Source organism: Danio aesculapii, chromosome 18 (assembly GCF_903798145.1).
Source record: "Danio aesculapii chromosome 18, fDanAes4.1, whole genome shotgun sequence".
Taxonomy (NCBI): Eukaryota; Metazoa; Chordata; class Actinopteri; order Cypriniformes; family Danionidae; genus Danio; species Danio aesculapii.
In genome coordinates, this window is record NC_079452.1 from 24824825 (window position 1) to 24843573 (window position 18749).

Sequence of the window (18749 nt, forward strand, 5' to 3'; positions counted from 1 at the left end):
CTGAGCGCAAGTAATGTAACCGTGTACACTGATTCTGCACAGTGACTGACCGCTTGCCTTTATTTCCAAGAATGTATAAAATTATTGTACGTTTCTTTTTATAATGGCCATTATTGATTATTAAACTGATATTCAGTGAAAGAGAGGGTATGTTTCGTATTTTTCAATGAAAATGAAAGAGGCAGTGATGTTATCGGCTCTGTTTTGTTATAAATATGCACACAGTGAAGATAACGCTGTCTGTAAAGTTAATCTCAAAATGAAAGTAGCAGTTCCTCATATCATGTTTCATTTTATTGTTAAGAAAGTGAAACAGCGTATGCAGGGTGATGTGAATGAGGTTATACAGTACACTGTTCCCTTTAAAAATTCACCCAATGTGTCCTCGGGAGTTTGATTTCCATATCAAACTTGCAAAGTCTAAACTTACATGGAGAGGTGTCACGGTCACCAGCGATCATAACTCCCTAGATCGCTGGTTTGCACATAAGGACTACAAATCTGCTTGTAAATGGACTACATATTCAGTCATGCCACACTCACACACACCTGCTCCAAGTCTCTACTGATTGCACTTGCACCACCTGAGGATTGTCAGACTGATTACACACACTATTTAAGTAGCACACACACTCGCTTCCAGTGCCGAGTCTAGTTATCTGTAAAGTGACATTACAATGCGTTTCCCCTAGTCTTGTCCCTCCGTGTTTTGATCTTTGCCTGGTTTCCCTTTCTCCTTGTCTGCTGCCTGCCTTCTGACCTCTCGCCTGGATTTGACTACGATTCTGGACTGCCTTTATACATCTGTTTGCACCCGTGTTGACCATTGCTTCCCTGATTTTGAATAAACCTGCACGTGGATCCTAAACCTCAGTTGTCTCTGTCACTCCCCGTGTTACAAGAGGATGCAGGACTGAACTGTGTGTAGGCTACTTAATATTGAGGAAAACGCCCCAATCAGAGAGGTGAATGTCTGCAGCCCTGCCTCAGTATTCAGATGTCTCTATTTCCCCCATCCACACAGACACAGAGCAGCAGTGCTTTAAAATGAAAACAGCCTCTTCAGTGTTTCCAAAACGCTCCGTTTTCAGTGCTCGAAAACTCTGGCGTAGTGTGGATGGATGCCGTAATCATAGCAAGACTTATGAGCTTTAAAACTAAAACATCTTAGTGTAAACCGGGCCTAAATCTGCTTCAAACCTGCAGGAAAATATTTTACTATCGATTAGGGTCAATAGAGCCTATTACAGATTTTAGAGAAAAATCTTAATATTAATAAAGGAAACATAAGCTGGAGCACAACAGATCAATGTCATAACGAATGCTCAAATAATGTAGCCTAGTTTACGGCAAGCATCATGTTTTTAGTTAGATTGTGTCGTCTGTCATATACAGTAGGCCTATAGGTCTGTTATTTTACTAAAGAAGATATATGATTTGAGTTTAGCACCAGAACTACAGACACTGTATAATGCTTAAAATAACAACAACAAACAAACAGCACAGTATCGGGGTCCAATCTGTATCGGTTAATACTTAGAATTGTGGTATCGAGATCGGATCGGTTCCAAAAACATGGCATCGGTGCATCCCTATTCTGTGGACAATCCAAAGCAAATACTGCTTAAGGGGGCTAATAATATTGAGCTTAAAATGGTGTTAAAATATTAAGAACTGCTTTTAATCTAGCAAAAATAAAACTAATTCTTTCTCCAGAAGAACAAACATTATATGCAATGCTGTGAAAACTTCCTGAATCTGTTCAACATCATTTGGGAAATATTGGAAAAGAAATTGACAGGAGGGAGAATCATTTTAAAGTCAACTGTAAATAAACGAGTGCAGAAATGAACTGTCTCTTTAAAACAATGGTCTTTTGTGATGGTTTCTGACTCCTGCTCTCTGTTTTAGTGTGTACCGGACAGCACTCAGCTAAGCGGTGAAGTGTTGGCGATAATGAAGGAGCGTCCAGAAATGAAGCAGATGGTGACGCCAGAAAACGGCCCGCTCATATTCAGACACCACCATTACTCTCACATACAGGCAGACAGAGTTCATGACAGCACCGTCCTGCTTCTGTCTCTAGGTGAGATTATTACGGTTTTATTTTTACTTCAAATGAAAATTACTATTAATTCCTTATTATGCTTATAATTTTACACTGATGATCATTCTAAGGTGTTAAGTTATTGTCAGATAAAGGCACAGCTAAAGTAGTTCCGGCAGGTTTAAAGCGCATTACATCTCCATATCACTCCGCTGAAAGGAGGAGGAGGAGATGTGGAGGACACTAGTGCTACACACAGGAGACGCTTGTGGAGGACACACACCTGACTAATACCCTCTCACAATCAATTCAATCCACATCTCAACAGTGGATTTAAACTCCTGATCTGCTGAATGCTTGATTGTGATTGGCTGATGGTCACTCTCAGGTGTTAAGTTATTGTCAGATGAAGGCACAGCTAAAGTAGTTCCGGCAGGTTTAAAGCGCATTACATCTCCATATCACTCCGCTGAATGATTAGAGTTATTCCACAGCTACAGCAGTCAAAACTCTGCTCCAGATCATGGCCACATCACATTATTTCCTAATAAATCAACAGCCCGTCATCAAATATTCTTTACAGCATATGTACAGTATTTAATTGTCACCCCGGAAGTGTGAGTGCGGATCCACATGCAGTTTGTTATGGGTTGTTGTGCAGCAGGGCAAGCCGGCCCTCCCTATAAGGGAACTAAGCGCCTGCGTAGGGTCTGCAGCCATTAGGGGGCCACCACAACCCGCTATTGGTGTGAGCCGTTTCCTTGCTGAAATCGTTTTTATTTGCATTTTACATATCTTCATTGACAGTGCTTTAGTACTGAAATATTAACAATATTAAAAATTGTTTTCGTGTGAAGGTCATGTGATCAACAGGAAGCTCGCAGTCGCAGCATCTCATTTCTCATATACGTTCTGTGTTCTCACGGTTCAAGCAAAGAGCACAGAATCACTATGAACTGACCGGCACCACAAGAACGCAAATCCGTGCACAGACACAGCCTTTGCTTCATTGTCGGCCTCATTATACTGTATATACATGATTTATTTTGGATATCGCACTGTGAAAATGAAAGAAATCTAATGCTATTCTTCAGGCATAGAAAAACCGAGGGGAAAAATGACGACGAGAAGAGACAAGCACATTTTTAACATCGCTTATCGGGGCTAATGATCATGTTAAAGACATAATCTAGTAGCACATTTATCGAAAACAGGCAATTACAAATTAATAAACTTCATCGTCTTATAATACATTTGATTTTTTCTAGTTTTACAGAGATGGTTTTTTAAACTCATTAAGCTGAAATGCAATACTGAAGTCTTTCACTGACATATTTTGCACACTGGTAATATTTTTCCTGAGACATGTTTATAAAAGTTATGCCCTAATCTAATTATTCATAGTTTAATATAAGCTGTGGACCCTGCATCTCAAATGTAACGAACACAGAAGGAGACTAAAGGGAATAATAAAGTTTGTGTTTGGGTGTTAACAATAACCCAGCATTTGTTGCTTCCCTTTTTAGTGTTTTTTTAATATGAATATTTTTTCATATTTACTTTATATTACTTGATTTTATTATTTGGATCAATATTTTCATTACTGTTACTTGTTTTGTCCTTTTTTTGAGTTTTTAATGGAGTTCAGAATGTATATTTTATTATTGAGTAATGCATTTTCACTTTTGGCCAATTATTGTTTAGTGTCGTTTCATTGCAGGGTTTTTGCTTTTGGAATATATATATAAATAAATAAATATAAAAATAAAACTCAACCTAGAATCGTTTATAGAATCGTCGATCTGCTTGCTTAATTAATAAAATGTTTTTTTAACACAGCAGAAGGACGCAAATAGGAATTACTGGTCCCTTCATTAAAGATAGCTCAATTTTTAATTCTTGAAGCTGGTAGTTGACAAAAACAGTGCTGTTTTAAAATGTCCAAGTCATTCAGACAGTTATTAAGTAGAAGAAATCAGGCTTTACTTTTCTGTTTCATTGAATAAGCAATATAGTAATTGTGGGCAGGTTTGCAATGGCAATACTCCACTATTTAGAGCAAGGTAGAGCCCTAAAATCATTCTGTTTATTACCGCCAAATGTACAGGGCCAGCCCTGTTGTACAGGCAGAAGGTCATCAACAGAAGCATGAGGGTGATCTAATAATCGTAGTCAGGGCAAATGTTAAACACTGCAAGGAAACTAAACATAAACAAGGCTAGGGAAAACACACAAACCAAGACGAGGCAATGCGTGCATGTATATGTGTATGTGTGTGTGGGATGCATAAACAGTCCAGGAATCAGTCCACGATGCGACACCAGCGGTGTGTGAGCAATCAGTGTAAGATCAGGAACCGGTGTGTGCACAGTGCATGCTGGGAGTAGTAGCTCATTAATATGGCGCGCTTGTAGTTCTCCAGCGATCTGTAGTGCCTAGATTGCTGGTGTTTGTTACAGTAATAACTAAGAGAGTAAGAATTGGAATTTAAAACAAAGTTAAAGACCTACCGCTTTTCTAAGTGTTTTGACTGTTCATTAAGTAAACAAAATTCTCATTAATCAGCGTTTTTCTAGCATATTGGCCTTCTTTTTATATCGTTATGTCACTATTTATAGCTATTTTATGTTGAATATCTGTTTCACAGTAGTCAATGCTGTTGTTTTTACAGTGCTTTATAAAAATAAATTTGATTTGATCTAATATTTTAGTTAATTTTTCTTTACAAGTAACAAAAATGACTGTTTTAGACAGTTTTAATTGACTTTAAAACCTAGTTTGAGTTGATAATATTACGCATATTTAATATTTTACATCATAAACGTGTATATCTGATTTCAATAAGCCAAAATGTTCACATCTTAAATTATTCAGCATCTCCGAGAACAGAATATACCATTCTCATTAGATTTTGATTGCTTGTTTATGAGCACTCATAACAGGAATTTTAGTTTTCATGTGAGTCAAAACGTTTAATTTGTTTTAACTTTATAAAACAGACTTTGTTTCAGTTTTCATTTATTAAATCTACAATTAGAGGATTAAATCTGATGCTTCATCAGTCTTCTTTAAAAGAAAAAGACTTTAATTAAAGTAAATACATTAAATCTAGAGAAAACTTTAGATAAACCGGCTCATAAGAGTCATCATCCATCATTGCTCATGTTATTTGTGTTATCTTATAACATCCGGTTTTGCTCAACAGTGCATCACGTTACACAAGATTAATGGGCTGTAAATTAAGTTTCATGTTGATTTACTGTTCATATCACAATTATATGACACTGCATAACCAGGACTCATGCTGTAAACCACTGATAATATCCTGTTAGTCAGACGACTGAATGATGACTTTAGCTGGGTTTCTATCAGCCTGTGTTAGCTCTAAAAGAGACTAAGCCGAAGGAAAATGAATGAATGATTTAATATGAACATATTAATTGAGTTTTTCTTTAAGGCGAGCAAAATAATCTAGTTTTCATTTTGACAACATTATTTTGTTTACCTCATTGGCAGATTATTTAGCTTTTTATAAGAAAGGGAAAACACTTATTATTTCTTAAAACAAGGCATTATGTGTTGCTTGTCCAGAAAATGCTTCTTGATTTAAGAATTTTTAGATATTCGGACTAGAAACAAGTCAAAAACTCCAAGTGAGAAGCATTGATTTTGGAGTGTGTCTATTGCACTTGCAATTTGTCCAAATTTGCACACAGTATTTTTGGATTCCTCTTAATTTACTAAAATAATGTGCATTTATTTGTATATTTTAAATACCCCCTGTAATGTCCAGTGTTATTTGTATGCACCTATAGGGTCTGAAAGTAAGTAGCATTTAAACAAAAGGCATTTTTTGTTGTGCTATACTGTATATTGGCATGGAAACGATTGCGATAGGGAATATTATTGTCATTTTAAGACCAATTTATTCTTGTTTATATAATGATTCTACAACAGGATTTACATTGGCATAAACACATTCAAGGCACAAAAACATTTTTCCCAGAAAACATCTTTCTAAAGGTGCTGCTGACTTGAAATTTTCTCCAGATGTTGGTAACAACCAAAGAAATCCATATATGCAAATAAAACAAAACTAATTCGTTTAGAAATTAAGTTATGTTTAATAAAATGAAGCTGGGAAAAAGTATTGCAAACACAAGGAAAAGGGAGATGTAGTTCAGCAGTGAAAGTTTAGACAGCTGCTGAAATCTCTCAGTAGTTCTTCAGCAACACTCTGCCCTTCCTCGGTGTAAATGAATATCAGCTGCTTCAGTCCAACATCTACATTAGCAGGAGGATGAAGATGAAGCCAGGGTGGACATTTCAGCAAGATAATGATCCAAAACACAGCCAAGAAGACTCTCAGATGCTTTCAGAGAAAGAAAATCAAGCTGTAGAATGGCCCAGCCAATCACCTGATCCAAATCCAATAGAGAATACAGAATAAAGCTCAGATTTGATAGATGAGACCTACAGAACCATCAAGATTTTAACACTCTGCTCAGGTGTGAGTTTCTCACAGAATTCAACAATGCATGAGACTTCATTCTCCATATGAGACGCTTCTTTAAGCTGACATAATTAAAAACGGCGTCTTATATAAAGTATTAAATACATTTCAGTAGTTCAGCACTTTCTCCTTCTGTCATTCTATTCTGATTACACATAACTGAATTTGTTTTATGTTTGTATTGTTTGGGTTTTTACCAAAAACTGATTCAATTCCATATCAACAGCTCTTTTAGAAATGTTATTGCCAGGAAAAAAAGCATGACAATGTGTTCAATACTTATTTCCCCCGCTGTATATTGAGTGGCTAAAAATGATTGAGGTCATGTCCATGTATTGCACAATAAGACGATCCATTGATTTTAGTGACAGGCCTAAGTAGCCTGAATCTGACTGGCAGAATTGACAATAAAGCTGATAATAAAGTTTTGTGTTCCTGACAGAAAGTGGAGGAGTTCATAAAGTCCTGGAAACGTCTGTTCAGGAGCCTGTTTTTGTCATTGCCGAGTATCTGCCATTTCCACATGGATCAAGCATTGCTAGCATGATTCTGCACACCTCTGAGGTACAACACGAACAAAAAAAATATTAAAAACACAATTCTGGCATGTCGAATGGAGCTAAATGTGCACTGTAAAAATGAATAATGTATGTATTTTGTGTGTTTTCTGCTTATTTATGGTTGTGAATTGCATTATGGGATTTAGATTCTTTTCTTTCCAGTTATATTTTTAATATATACGTAAAACAAAATCATATTGTACAAATATTAACAGACATTTTTACTTTTTTTTTTTTTACTTAACCTAAAGCAAACAAAAGAAAAAAATGCTCAATATCAGAGAGATTAAATAATAATAATAATAATAATAATAATAATAATAATAATACAACAATAATAAATAATAATAATAATAAATAAATAAAAACTAAAATAATAATAAATAAAATAATAATAATAATAATAATAATAATAATAAATAAATAAATAAATAAATAAATAATAACAATAATAATAATAAAACAATAATAATAATAAAGAATAATAAATAAATAAATGAAATAATTATCATAATAAATTAATAAAACAATAAGTAAATAAATATAATAATAATAATAATAATAATAATAATAATAATAATAATAATAATAATAATAATAATAAATAATAAAATAATAATAATAAATAAATAATAAAATAAATAAATAAATAAATAAAATAATAATAATAAATTAATAAAATAATAAGTAAATAAATATAATAATAATAAAAAATAAATAAATAAATAATAATAATAATAATAAGTAAATAAATAAATAATAATAAAATAATAATCATAATAAATTAATAAAATAACAAGTAAATAAATCAATGTAAAAATAATAATAATAAAAATAATAATAATAATAAAAAATCTTAAAGCATGCAACTATGGAAGGTAGATAGTAGTGTCTACTACTAGTGTCTACAAGTTTCCAACATTGTCTAAAATATATCATCTAAATTAAAGTTTTGCAAACATGAGTGTGAGTAAATGTCATTTTGGCTGAACTGTCCCTTTAAATGTTACTCATTAGAATCTAAGGTTCATTTAAGGTTATAAAAGTAAAGTTAATCTAACGTGTGCTGTTTGATTTCTCAGAATCTTCTGTATGCGAGTTCTGGTAATGAGGTGATTCAGATTCATCTGGCCACATGTGGCGTGTACGGAAATGAGTGTGTCGAATGTCTTTTATCAAGAGACCCCTACTGCAAATGGAACGGTGTGCAGTGCACCATTGCAGAGTAAGACCCTCCCACCCTCACACCCACAAACCCACCCACCCCAGCTTCCTTCCTGAGCACATTTATATTTGGCTAAAGTGTAAACCCCCTGATAAAAGTTGATAAGCTCCCAACACTAAAAGCTAGACTAAAAGACTCATATCAGGAAGTCTGGGGGGCGTTTTGCAGATCATTGTTTAATTTGCAGCAACATTGTTCAAACGACCTATTTAAAATGAGTTGAAACATTTCTTAAGTTGTTTTATGCTCAATCCACATAATATCATACACACATATACATACACACAAAATAAATATGCACAGTACACGCATATATTATATAAATAAAAGTTTTGTATGTGTTTATTCATGATTAATCTTTTGACAGCACTAATATCTACACACACACACACACACACACACACACACACACACACACACACACACACACACACACACACACACACACACACGAGTAGCAGTGCCATATGGCTGTATATCGGTGCTGGTGGGAAGCGTGCATTTGCGTCCCACCAGTGACGATATACAGCGATCTGCTTTGAGTGTGATATTGCGTTTATACAACAGTTCAACGGTATAATAGTGTGTATAAAAAAAGACAGCAGCTGACAATGATTCTCTAGCGTAATGTCTAAAGTGATGACAAAACAGCTGATTTTGCTCACATTTGAAGATTATAAGGCTGAACAGCATGAAATGCCATCAGTCTACAGAGATCTCCCAGTGTTTCTCTGTTGCAATCGGAAGAACACCAGTGTTGGGTGAGCTAAAAATTTATTGAGCTAAAAGCTACCCTCTGGGAAATGTAGCAAGCTAAGCTAAAAGCTATTTGACAAAAGTAGTTTAGCTACATCTAAGCTATTTTTGCAATTTTCATTTTTAAGTTGAAGCAACCTAAATCCAAATCTTAGAGATCAATAAAACTGTCAATGAAACATATGAGGCATAATTCAGTTCAGTTATTTACTGTAAATAATATGCTGTACTAAACAGAAAGACATTATAGTATATAACAGCAAAAAATAAAAAATAAAAATAATCCAATAAAAGCAGGTGTTACACATTTAAAGTACTATAGTAATTTATATTAAAAGGAAATATTTATATTTTTAGGAATAAGCATTATATTGTTGTTTGTGTATATACTAACTTACAACTCAACTCTAAATAATGTAATAGTAATTACCATAGTTACCATATATATATATATATATATATATATATATATATATATATATATATATATTATATATATATATATATATATATATATATATATATATATATATATATATATATATATATATATATATATATATATATATATATATAAATAAATAAATATATTAAAATATAAATATATATATATATATATAAATAATATATATACATACACACACACACACACACACACACACACACACACACACACACACACACTGAGGTCAATAAATATTTGATCACCCTGTGGTTTTTTCAATATCTACCTAGAAATCATGGAGGGGTCTAAAATTTTTACCATAGGTGCATTTCCACTTTCAGAGACAGAATCTAAAACTAACATCCAGAAATTACGATGGATGATTTTTTAACAGTTTATTTGTAAATTACTGTCAAATAAGTATTTGATCACTTGAGTCAGAAATGTTCAATATTTGGCACAGAAGACTTTTGACTAATTGTGGGGTGCACAAATGTCTTTATGACAGCTAACGACCTCAAACAGGTGCTACTAAATTAGAATCATGAGCAGAGTGGAGCTGGACTATATATATATATATATATATATATATATATATATATATATATATATATATATATATATATATATATATATATATATATATATATATATATATATATATATATATATATATATATATATATATATATATATATATATATATATATATACATATACACACACACATACATATATATACATACATATACACACACACACACACTCTTCTCGCTCAGTCATCTTTCCATCAAGCAAATTTCTCCTGTTAGCTGGTTGGGGACGTCAGCGACCAGAGTGAGAGGTGGAGGTAACTCACAAATAAGTTTGTTGTTAACCACCGAAAAACAGGAAGAAATCGTCATTCTCACCATCATTTACTTTAAATCGGCTAGACACCGGCCTCACAGCTCCGTGCATGTCGGTGCTATCACTTATTGATCCGCGATCGGTAAATGTAGCTTGTGTGGACTCTACTGCACTACTTCACTTATAAAATAGCTTCGCTACTGAAAAGCTATTTGATTTAGAAAGTAGCGACGCTACCGCCATGCGACTGAGAAATGTAGTTAACGCTACTCCCCAACACTGGAGATCACAATAATTAACCCTGGAAAAGCCAAAGCAACTCAAACACTACCAGATTACTACTTATTAGTTTCACTAACCTGATTTATAATGATTTGATCAGCTTTAGTTTGAAACGTTACGCTGTTTTTCTCCCCTAAGGGCTTGTTATGTGCTCTCTGTTGTCATTTTGTTTTTTAAAAATTAAGTCCAGAAGGAAAAAAAGGTTAAAAAAAAAAGGTTAAAAAAAAAAAAAAGGGAACCCAGTACACAGTAAAAAACTAATTAAATGACAAAATATCATGATGATCCTAATCGTTTTACATTGTTTTAACTTAAGGTTTTTTATTTTTTATTTAATAATACAAAGATTAACTCAATATTTGTAGTCAAATGATTGATTGTAAGATGAGAGCACTAGAAAACTGAAAACACCAAGCATAATAAAGTAAAATTAATGAGTGCAAATGAAGATCCAAACTAAGCACTGAGGCTTCCTCAAGTCATTCTGAGATTAAAGCGGTGCTTCCAGTCCAAACACTTATTCTGAAACCTCGCATTTAACCACTCAATGAACACACACACCAGAACTGCTCCACTTTACACTCAGTCTACACCACAGACAAGCATCACACACTTGCATTTCCATGGCATTTACTACAACCAAAAATGCAACCTCCGACACACACACACACACACACACACACACACACACACACAACCTAAACCCCCCACACAGCATGACTGACTGATCATCATGTGTTCATGAGTGCTGTATTAAAGGCCTTCAACTCACTGATGCATCTTTTTTTCCACAGAAAAACTGCCCAGAACACTTACAATTGTGGTAAGCTGATTTTATGGGCGTTTTTTGTTTATGAATGATATATTTCAGTGTTTATGCATCACAGTTCAATTACAACTGCTTTAAAACCACAAGTTCCAGTTCAGTGCTGGTCATTTTATATACAATTGAGGACAAAGTTATTCGACCTCCTGCACAATATTCACTCTTTTTCTAATATTTCCCAAATGATGTTGAACAGATTCAGGAAATTTTCACAGTATTTCCTATAATATTTTTTCTTCTGCTGAAAGTCTTATTTGTTTTATTTGGGCTAGAATAAAAGCAGTTTTACATATTTTAAAGCCATTTAAGGTCAATATTATTAGCCCCCTTAAGCAATATTAGTTTTGGATTGTCTCCAGAACAAACCACTGTTATATAATGACTTGCCTAATTACCCTAACGTTACCCTAATTAACCTAGTTAAGCCTTTAAATGTCTCTTTAAGCTGAATACTAGAATATCTAGTCAGTAATTATGTGCTATCATCATGGCAAATAGAAAAGAAACTCATTTTGCTCTCAAATGTATGTCAGTTAAACAAACATGTTTATTTTTTTCTGCAGATAAGCCGCCTTACGCCGCACCATCAATTGCAAATAAGCCATCAGATGCAAATATGCCAGTAATTTCAGTCCCTCCATCCTCAAACTACTTTCTACTCTGCCCCGTCATTTCCCATCATGCAACATACCACTGGTACCACAATAATATACACGAGGAGTGCGCTTCCACTGATGAGAGCTGTATATATCTGATTGAAAGCATGAATAAGACTCATGAAGGGTCGTACAGATGTGAGTATTCAGAAAACGGCACTACAAAGACTGTCAGTTATTATGAGCTGAGCATGAGCCCCTCAAAAGCATTCATACCGATACTGATACCACACGCTTTACTTCTGCTCACAGCCTTTCATATCCTTTTATAGACCATCGAGAGTATTATTTTAATCTGAACACTGTAAAAATGATTTTCTTACTTCGATTTTTGACTTGTTTTCGGTCCAAATATCTAAAAACTCTTGAAATGAAGCATTTTCTAGACAAGCGAAAAATATTGTCTTGTTTTCAGAAATGAGTCAAACTTAAGTGAGTTTTTTTTGTTAAAACAAGCAAAATAAACTGACAATTTGGTAAGTGAATAGTCTTATGTCAATAAGAAAAACCCCGTTGTCAGATTACTTTGCTTGTTTTAAAGAAAACTTCACTTAATTTTGACTCTATATTTCTTAATACATGACTATATTTTATGCTTGTCCAGAAAGTGCATCTTGATTTAAGAGTTTTTAGATGTTTGAATTAGAAAAAAGACAAAAACTCTTAAGAATGGCATTTTTTGCAGTGAAGTAATGTATTATGTGCATATTTTATTATTGTTTCCATAAGTTAAATGGATAGTTCACCTGAAAATGTTAAAAAAATTCAGTGGGGGTTCTGTTGAACACATAAGAAGATGTTTTGAAGAATGTTGGAATCCGGGAACCATTGACTACCATTAGGAAGTCATATTATAGTATTGTCATGATACTGGAATTTGGTACTAATCAATACTGAAATTTTAAAGACGCCCATTTCCCTCGTACATTTCAGCGCTGTTGAGTGCGTTCTTAAACGGCGCTGATTGGCCATTGTGTTTATGTGCTCAACAGAAATGACTGTGACTGGCTGTGAAGGTCATCAGTACACCAAACTCACCTCTGTTTACTGTGTAAACACAGATACAGGGACACTGGAGCGTTTTAAAGCAGCGATTCATCAGCGGATCCCTCGTATGTCAGATTATAGACAATCTAGCTGATCTACGTGACTTTAAAACGCTCCAGTGTCCCTGTATCTGTAGTTATCTAGTAAGTTCGGTGAACTGATGACCTTTACGTCCAATTACAGTCATTTCTGTTGAGCACATGAACACAAAGGCAAATCAGCGCTGTTTAAGAACACGCTCCTATGTTAGCCGGAAAGGGACGCTTTTAAAATTTCAGTACCGACTGGTATTGAATTTGGAATATATTAGAAATCACTCTATGCCATAGAAGTCAATAGCAAACAGTGTACAACATTTTTCAAAACAACTTCTTTTTGTTCAACAGAAGGAATTGATTAAGAGTAAATTATGGCAGAATGGTCATTTTTGGATGAACCGTCCCTTTAAAACCCTCAAGCTATTTCTGGGAAAGATAATTTTATTTATTTTTATGTATTTTAAATAGTTCCTTTAATAAGAGCAGTTCAAGACTTGACTACTTATAAGTTTGCCTCTCGAGCAAACACACAAAAAGAGGACTCGATTCAACAAATATAAATTAGTGCCGGGCAAAGCTATTATTATAATTTAAATCATCACACACACGTATATAAATATATACACATAGTACAGAATCCTATGTCATCAAAACATACTTACTTTGGGTGCAATTAATCGTGATTATTTTTTGCTAAGCACTAATAATAAAAACAACAACAATAAAAATAATAAATAATTAGTCCGGGGCAACATGGTGGCGCAGTGGGTAGCACAATCGCCTCACAGCAAGAAGGTCACTGGTTCGAGCCTCAGCTGGGTCAGTTGGCATTTCTGTGTGGAGTTTGCATGTTCTCCCCGTGTTGGTGTGGGTTTCCTCCATGTGCTCCAGTTTCCTCCACAGTCCAAACACATGCGCTATAGGGGAATTGGATTTGCTAAAATAGTCCATAGTGTAGGTGTGTGTGGATGGAGTGTATGGGTGTTTTCCAGTGATAGGTTGCGGCTGGAAGGGCATCCGCTGCGTAAAACATATGCTGAATAAGTTGGCGGTTCATTCCGCTGTGTCGATTAATAAAGGGACTAATCTGAAAAAGAAAACGAATGAATGAAGAGTCCCATATGAAATGAATGGGAAATGCTAAAGTTAAAAGCATTATTTACACACTCAGAAATAAAGATCACTGAGGTCACCTTTTTTACCCTTTAGGTGGACATTGGTACCTTTAGGGAACACTTTTGTACCTTTTATACACATTTGTACTTTGTGCATTAATATGTAAGGTAATATATGGCTTTAATGACCTGTTAGGAACAAAACTGTACCGCCCCAGTTGCAGATTTTACACCTTTATTTCAGTGTATATATCGTCACCTCGGAATTATAAGGCTCTATCTGCGTTCTGAAGGATTTTGAGATATTGAGCTTTAAAGTTTTTGCATTCCATAGCAAACAGTATGTGTGCAACATACTTTTTTTTTAAAATAAAATGTCTTAAAATGTAAAAAAAAAAAACATCCCATAATGTAATAAGTTGTCAATTAATAAGAATATGCCAATAACTCAATTTTGACAAAAATGTCAAATAGACCCTTATGCTTCATGGTGACGATGTGTATTTTTAGAGTTTACTGTGTGTGTTTATATACAGGTACATATACATTTAAAAAAAAAAGATGAGATTTTATTTTTCCTAAACAATTATATGACATTTGCTTAAAAAAATGGTTTGACTCTCGAGACCAAACATGTTCACAGGGTCAGGACATTTACTGATGTTTTCAAGGGCATAGCAATTATATTTTTGTAAAGCTTGTAAAGAGATTTTTCTATTTATAATAATGCGCCTCAATGACGCATTATGGGACCAGATATTTTTAAAGGCATGGTAATTAAAACTAAAATTGCTACCTTAAAAAAAAGACATCTTTATTTAATTATAATTATAACGACATAATTAAGACTGATTATTTATCATTTAGAATATTTAATACATCGTTTAAAAGTGTTTCAAAAATTATATATTTCATTGCAAAATCCACAGCATTGTTCATGTTTAAATGTGATTATAGTGAAATACAGTGGATTACGTTTCACAACCAGTGTTACAGTACTTCATTTACAGTATTAGAAGAGATTATACGTGTGCAGTGTGTGTTTATCTTTCTTTATTGTAATGCATTACAGCAGATATTATTTATTATAACCCCAGGTACAGTATTATTATTAAACTATTTCATGCACGAATCATAGAAAACATTATCTAAATTGTTTTAATTATTTATATTTAGCACTTTAATATGATGCTGAAATCAAAATCCATTTTATATTTGTGCAAAATTTGGTTTTATTTAAAAATGATTGAACCTATTCAGACAATCCTCTTCACATTAAAGATTATTAATTTAGGTAGAAATCCCTGGATTATATCTTTTGCCAGATTAAGACAATTATGTTTAACTAGATATATGTTTGTGTTTATGATTCTGCTCTAAAATGATGCGTTTTGTCTGTATAAATGTCCTGTATTGTTATGTCTATACACAGATGTTTGTCTGCTTAAACGGGACTGTGTGCGACTCATGGTTGCAACTCCACAATAAATACATCAAATAATCATTGGTAATATTCTTACTATAGTATTTCTCACAAAGGTTATGTGAGATCTGCTTCCTTCATGTCTGTCACTGTGCTGTTTATCTGATGCAGCCGAGGTGGAGATTGAGGCACACACTGACAGCCGTGTGGGAACGGTGGATGGGGAGAGCCAGCATTAAAGGCACAGGCCACAAAACGACTACAGTGTGTTCAGAGCAGACAATCCTAATGTTCTAAGGGGTATAATAAATAATCGGATTGGTGTTTTGAGCTGAAGCTTGACACACACATTCTGGACACACAAAAGGCTCATCTTACATCTTGAAAAAGGGGTAAAATAGGTGGGTTAAAACTCAGCTGTTCAAAATAACTTACTGTTTATAACTGCATACTACATTCTGTATTATATCTGAGTATATCAGCTTCTCTATTTTTATACTATGGGCTTATCTTTAAATTATTGAATTGTGTGTATATACAGTTGAGGTCAGAATTATTAGCCCCCCTTTGATTTATTTTTCTTTTTTAAATATTTCCTAAATGATGTTTAACAGAGCAAGGAAATTCTCACAGTATGTCTGATAATATTTTTTCTTCTGGAGAAAGTCTTATTTGTTTTATTTCAGCTAGAATAAAAGCAGTTTTTAATTTTTTAAAAGCCATTTTAAGGTCAATATTATTAGCACCTTTAAGCTATTTTATTTTTCAGATAGTCTACAGAACAAACCATCATTATACAATAACTTGCCTAATTACATTAACCTGCCTAGTTAACCTAATTACCCTAGTTAAGCCTTTAAATGTCACTTTAAGCTGTACAGAAGTGTCTTGAAGAATATCTAGTCTAATATTATTTACTGTCATCATGACAGAGAAAATAAATCAGTTATTAGAGATGAGTTATTAAAACTATTATGATTAGAAATGTGTTGAAGAAATCTGCTCTCTGTTAAACTGAAATTGGGGAAAAAATAAACAGGGGGGCTAATAATCCTGACTTCAACTGTATATATGTTGTACAGTGACTTTGGGTTTCTTAAAAGGCGCTTTATTAACATGTATTATTATTATTATTAGTACTATGAATGTCAGTAGCTATGTTTCCCTCTATTTTTATATGCACTTTGGATTATTGCATAAAAATAGTTAATGGAAACAACATGTGCAGAAAAAAAATATGGCTTAAAAAAAAAAACTTAAGCACACAACTGAGTAGGATACATTTTTATTGAGTATTATGGGAAACAAAATTGGGGTCTATTTTTAGTGATGAGGAGTGGCTCAAATATCTGCCTGCTCAAATATCTATCCAAACGTACTTCAATTTCGGTTCATGAACAAAAAAATTATAAATGTGTTCACAGGATTGATCTAACCTCAGTTTGTCTCCATGGAATATTTCCCAATTGTTCCCATGCTATGTTTCAATTGGAAGTTAGGCATTGGCACAGTGATGCATGTATATTGGGATTGCGACAAAATTAAAATGTACTAGAAAGAGATTCACAAAATGGAGACTTTTGCGCTGTCCCCAAAGGTAAACCTTCTGAATTGTATTAATTGTATTGAATTTTTGTATATATTTGGCCAAAAAAATGTATATTATTATTATGTTCAACTGCTCAGATACCATGTGCCTGAGTCAGGCAACCAGACTTCACTGGAAAAATTCTGATGTGTTCTGGCGCATTTGGTTCTCCCTCTGTATTTTTCTTGATGGTACTCAGGGACTGTCTTTCTAAATTAGTTTTATAATCTCCTTTTATTTGTGTCTTTGCTTTGAAGCATTTGTAAGAATGTCTAACAAAAACTGCTGTACTTGTTGTTATGAGATACCAGTACCACTGCTGTTCTGTTGAAAATTAAATTATTAAAAATAAATAAATAAATCTATTGAGTAGGATTTGATGCACAAACTCTGCTGTAAACCCATTTAGTGAATAAACTCTGCTGTAACGCTGCTTTATTCACAAATTAGTACCAGTTTTCACATATAATTCACAATATAACTCACATTTGGATGGAAACATTTTTCAACATTCTTCAAAATATCTTCTTTCGTGTTCAACAAAAGAAACTGTCACACTTTATTTTGACTGTCCGTTTGATGAATTTAACTTACTTTACATCTACATGCCAACTTATTCTCATTCGATTAGAAGTAGACTGTTAGGTTGGGGTTTTAGGTTAGTGTAAGTTGACATGTACTTAATAAAGTTACTCAAATGGACCATCAAAATAAAGTGTTACCAAGGAAATAAACTCAACCAGGTTTAAAACAAGTAGAGAAAGAGTAAACGATGACAGAATGTGTTTATTTTTGGGTGAACTACCCCTTTCCCCAATATGTATCTACAAATTGTGTTTATTTTTATACTTCCTGATGTACATTTTTCTATTTATTGTAAAGTGAACTGATTCTACAGCTGTAAAATGATGCAACAAAACTGGAAATAAAGCACCATTAAAATAAAGCAGTAAAGGTTATGGTAAGAAATGAGGAAGTTTATTTTTAACAGGATCTGACTTCCCACCACGACGGAAATAAAGCATAACCCAAAACAAATGTCATTGCAGGGGCTGATGGTGATCTGAAAGTAACTTTTTCCCTTATGATGAATTTATCATTTCATGCATTCATATTTGAGGAAGGCATATAACTAAAGACTTTAAACTACAAATGTGTATTATAATCATGGATTATTTCACACTAGGGCTTATTATGGCAAAGTTGATCACTTAAAAATTACAAAATGCATTTGAATTCATTCAAAATAACCACTTTATATACTGTATTATCTCAATATTGATCTAAGCTGCAAAAGGTTACTTAAGAAAGTATAAGAACAAACAAATTAATTTGTATATTGTTTATTGTATATAAATGATTATATAAAAATATCTAAA

General features: G+C 33.4%; 1 protein-coding gene across 1 annotated transcript in view; it reads left to right on the top strand.

Annotated features, from left to right (window-relative positions):
- Positions 1-18434, top strand: part of LOC130245339 (semaphorin-7A) — a 31538-nt gene extending 13104 nt beyond the window's left edge. The window contains exons 4-8 of the mRNA XM_056478006.1: positions 1912-2086; positions 7003-7124; positions 8203-8345; positions 11472-11500; positions 12067-18434. Of these exons, the coding sequence (XP_056333981.1) occupies positions 1912-2086; positions 7003-7124; positions 8203-8345; positions 11472-11500; positions 12067-12431 (834 nt within the window). The 3' untranslated portion in view covers positions 12432-18434. The remainder of the gene's footprint in view (positions 1-1911; positions 2087-7002; positions 7125-8202; positions 8346-11471; positions 11501-12066) is intronic.
- Positions 18435-18749: the final 315 nt, after the last annotated feature.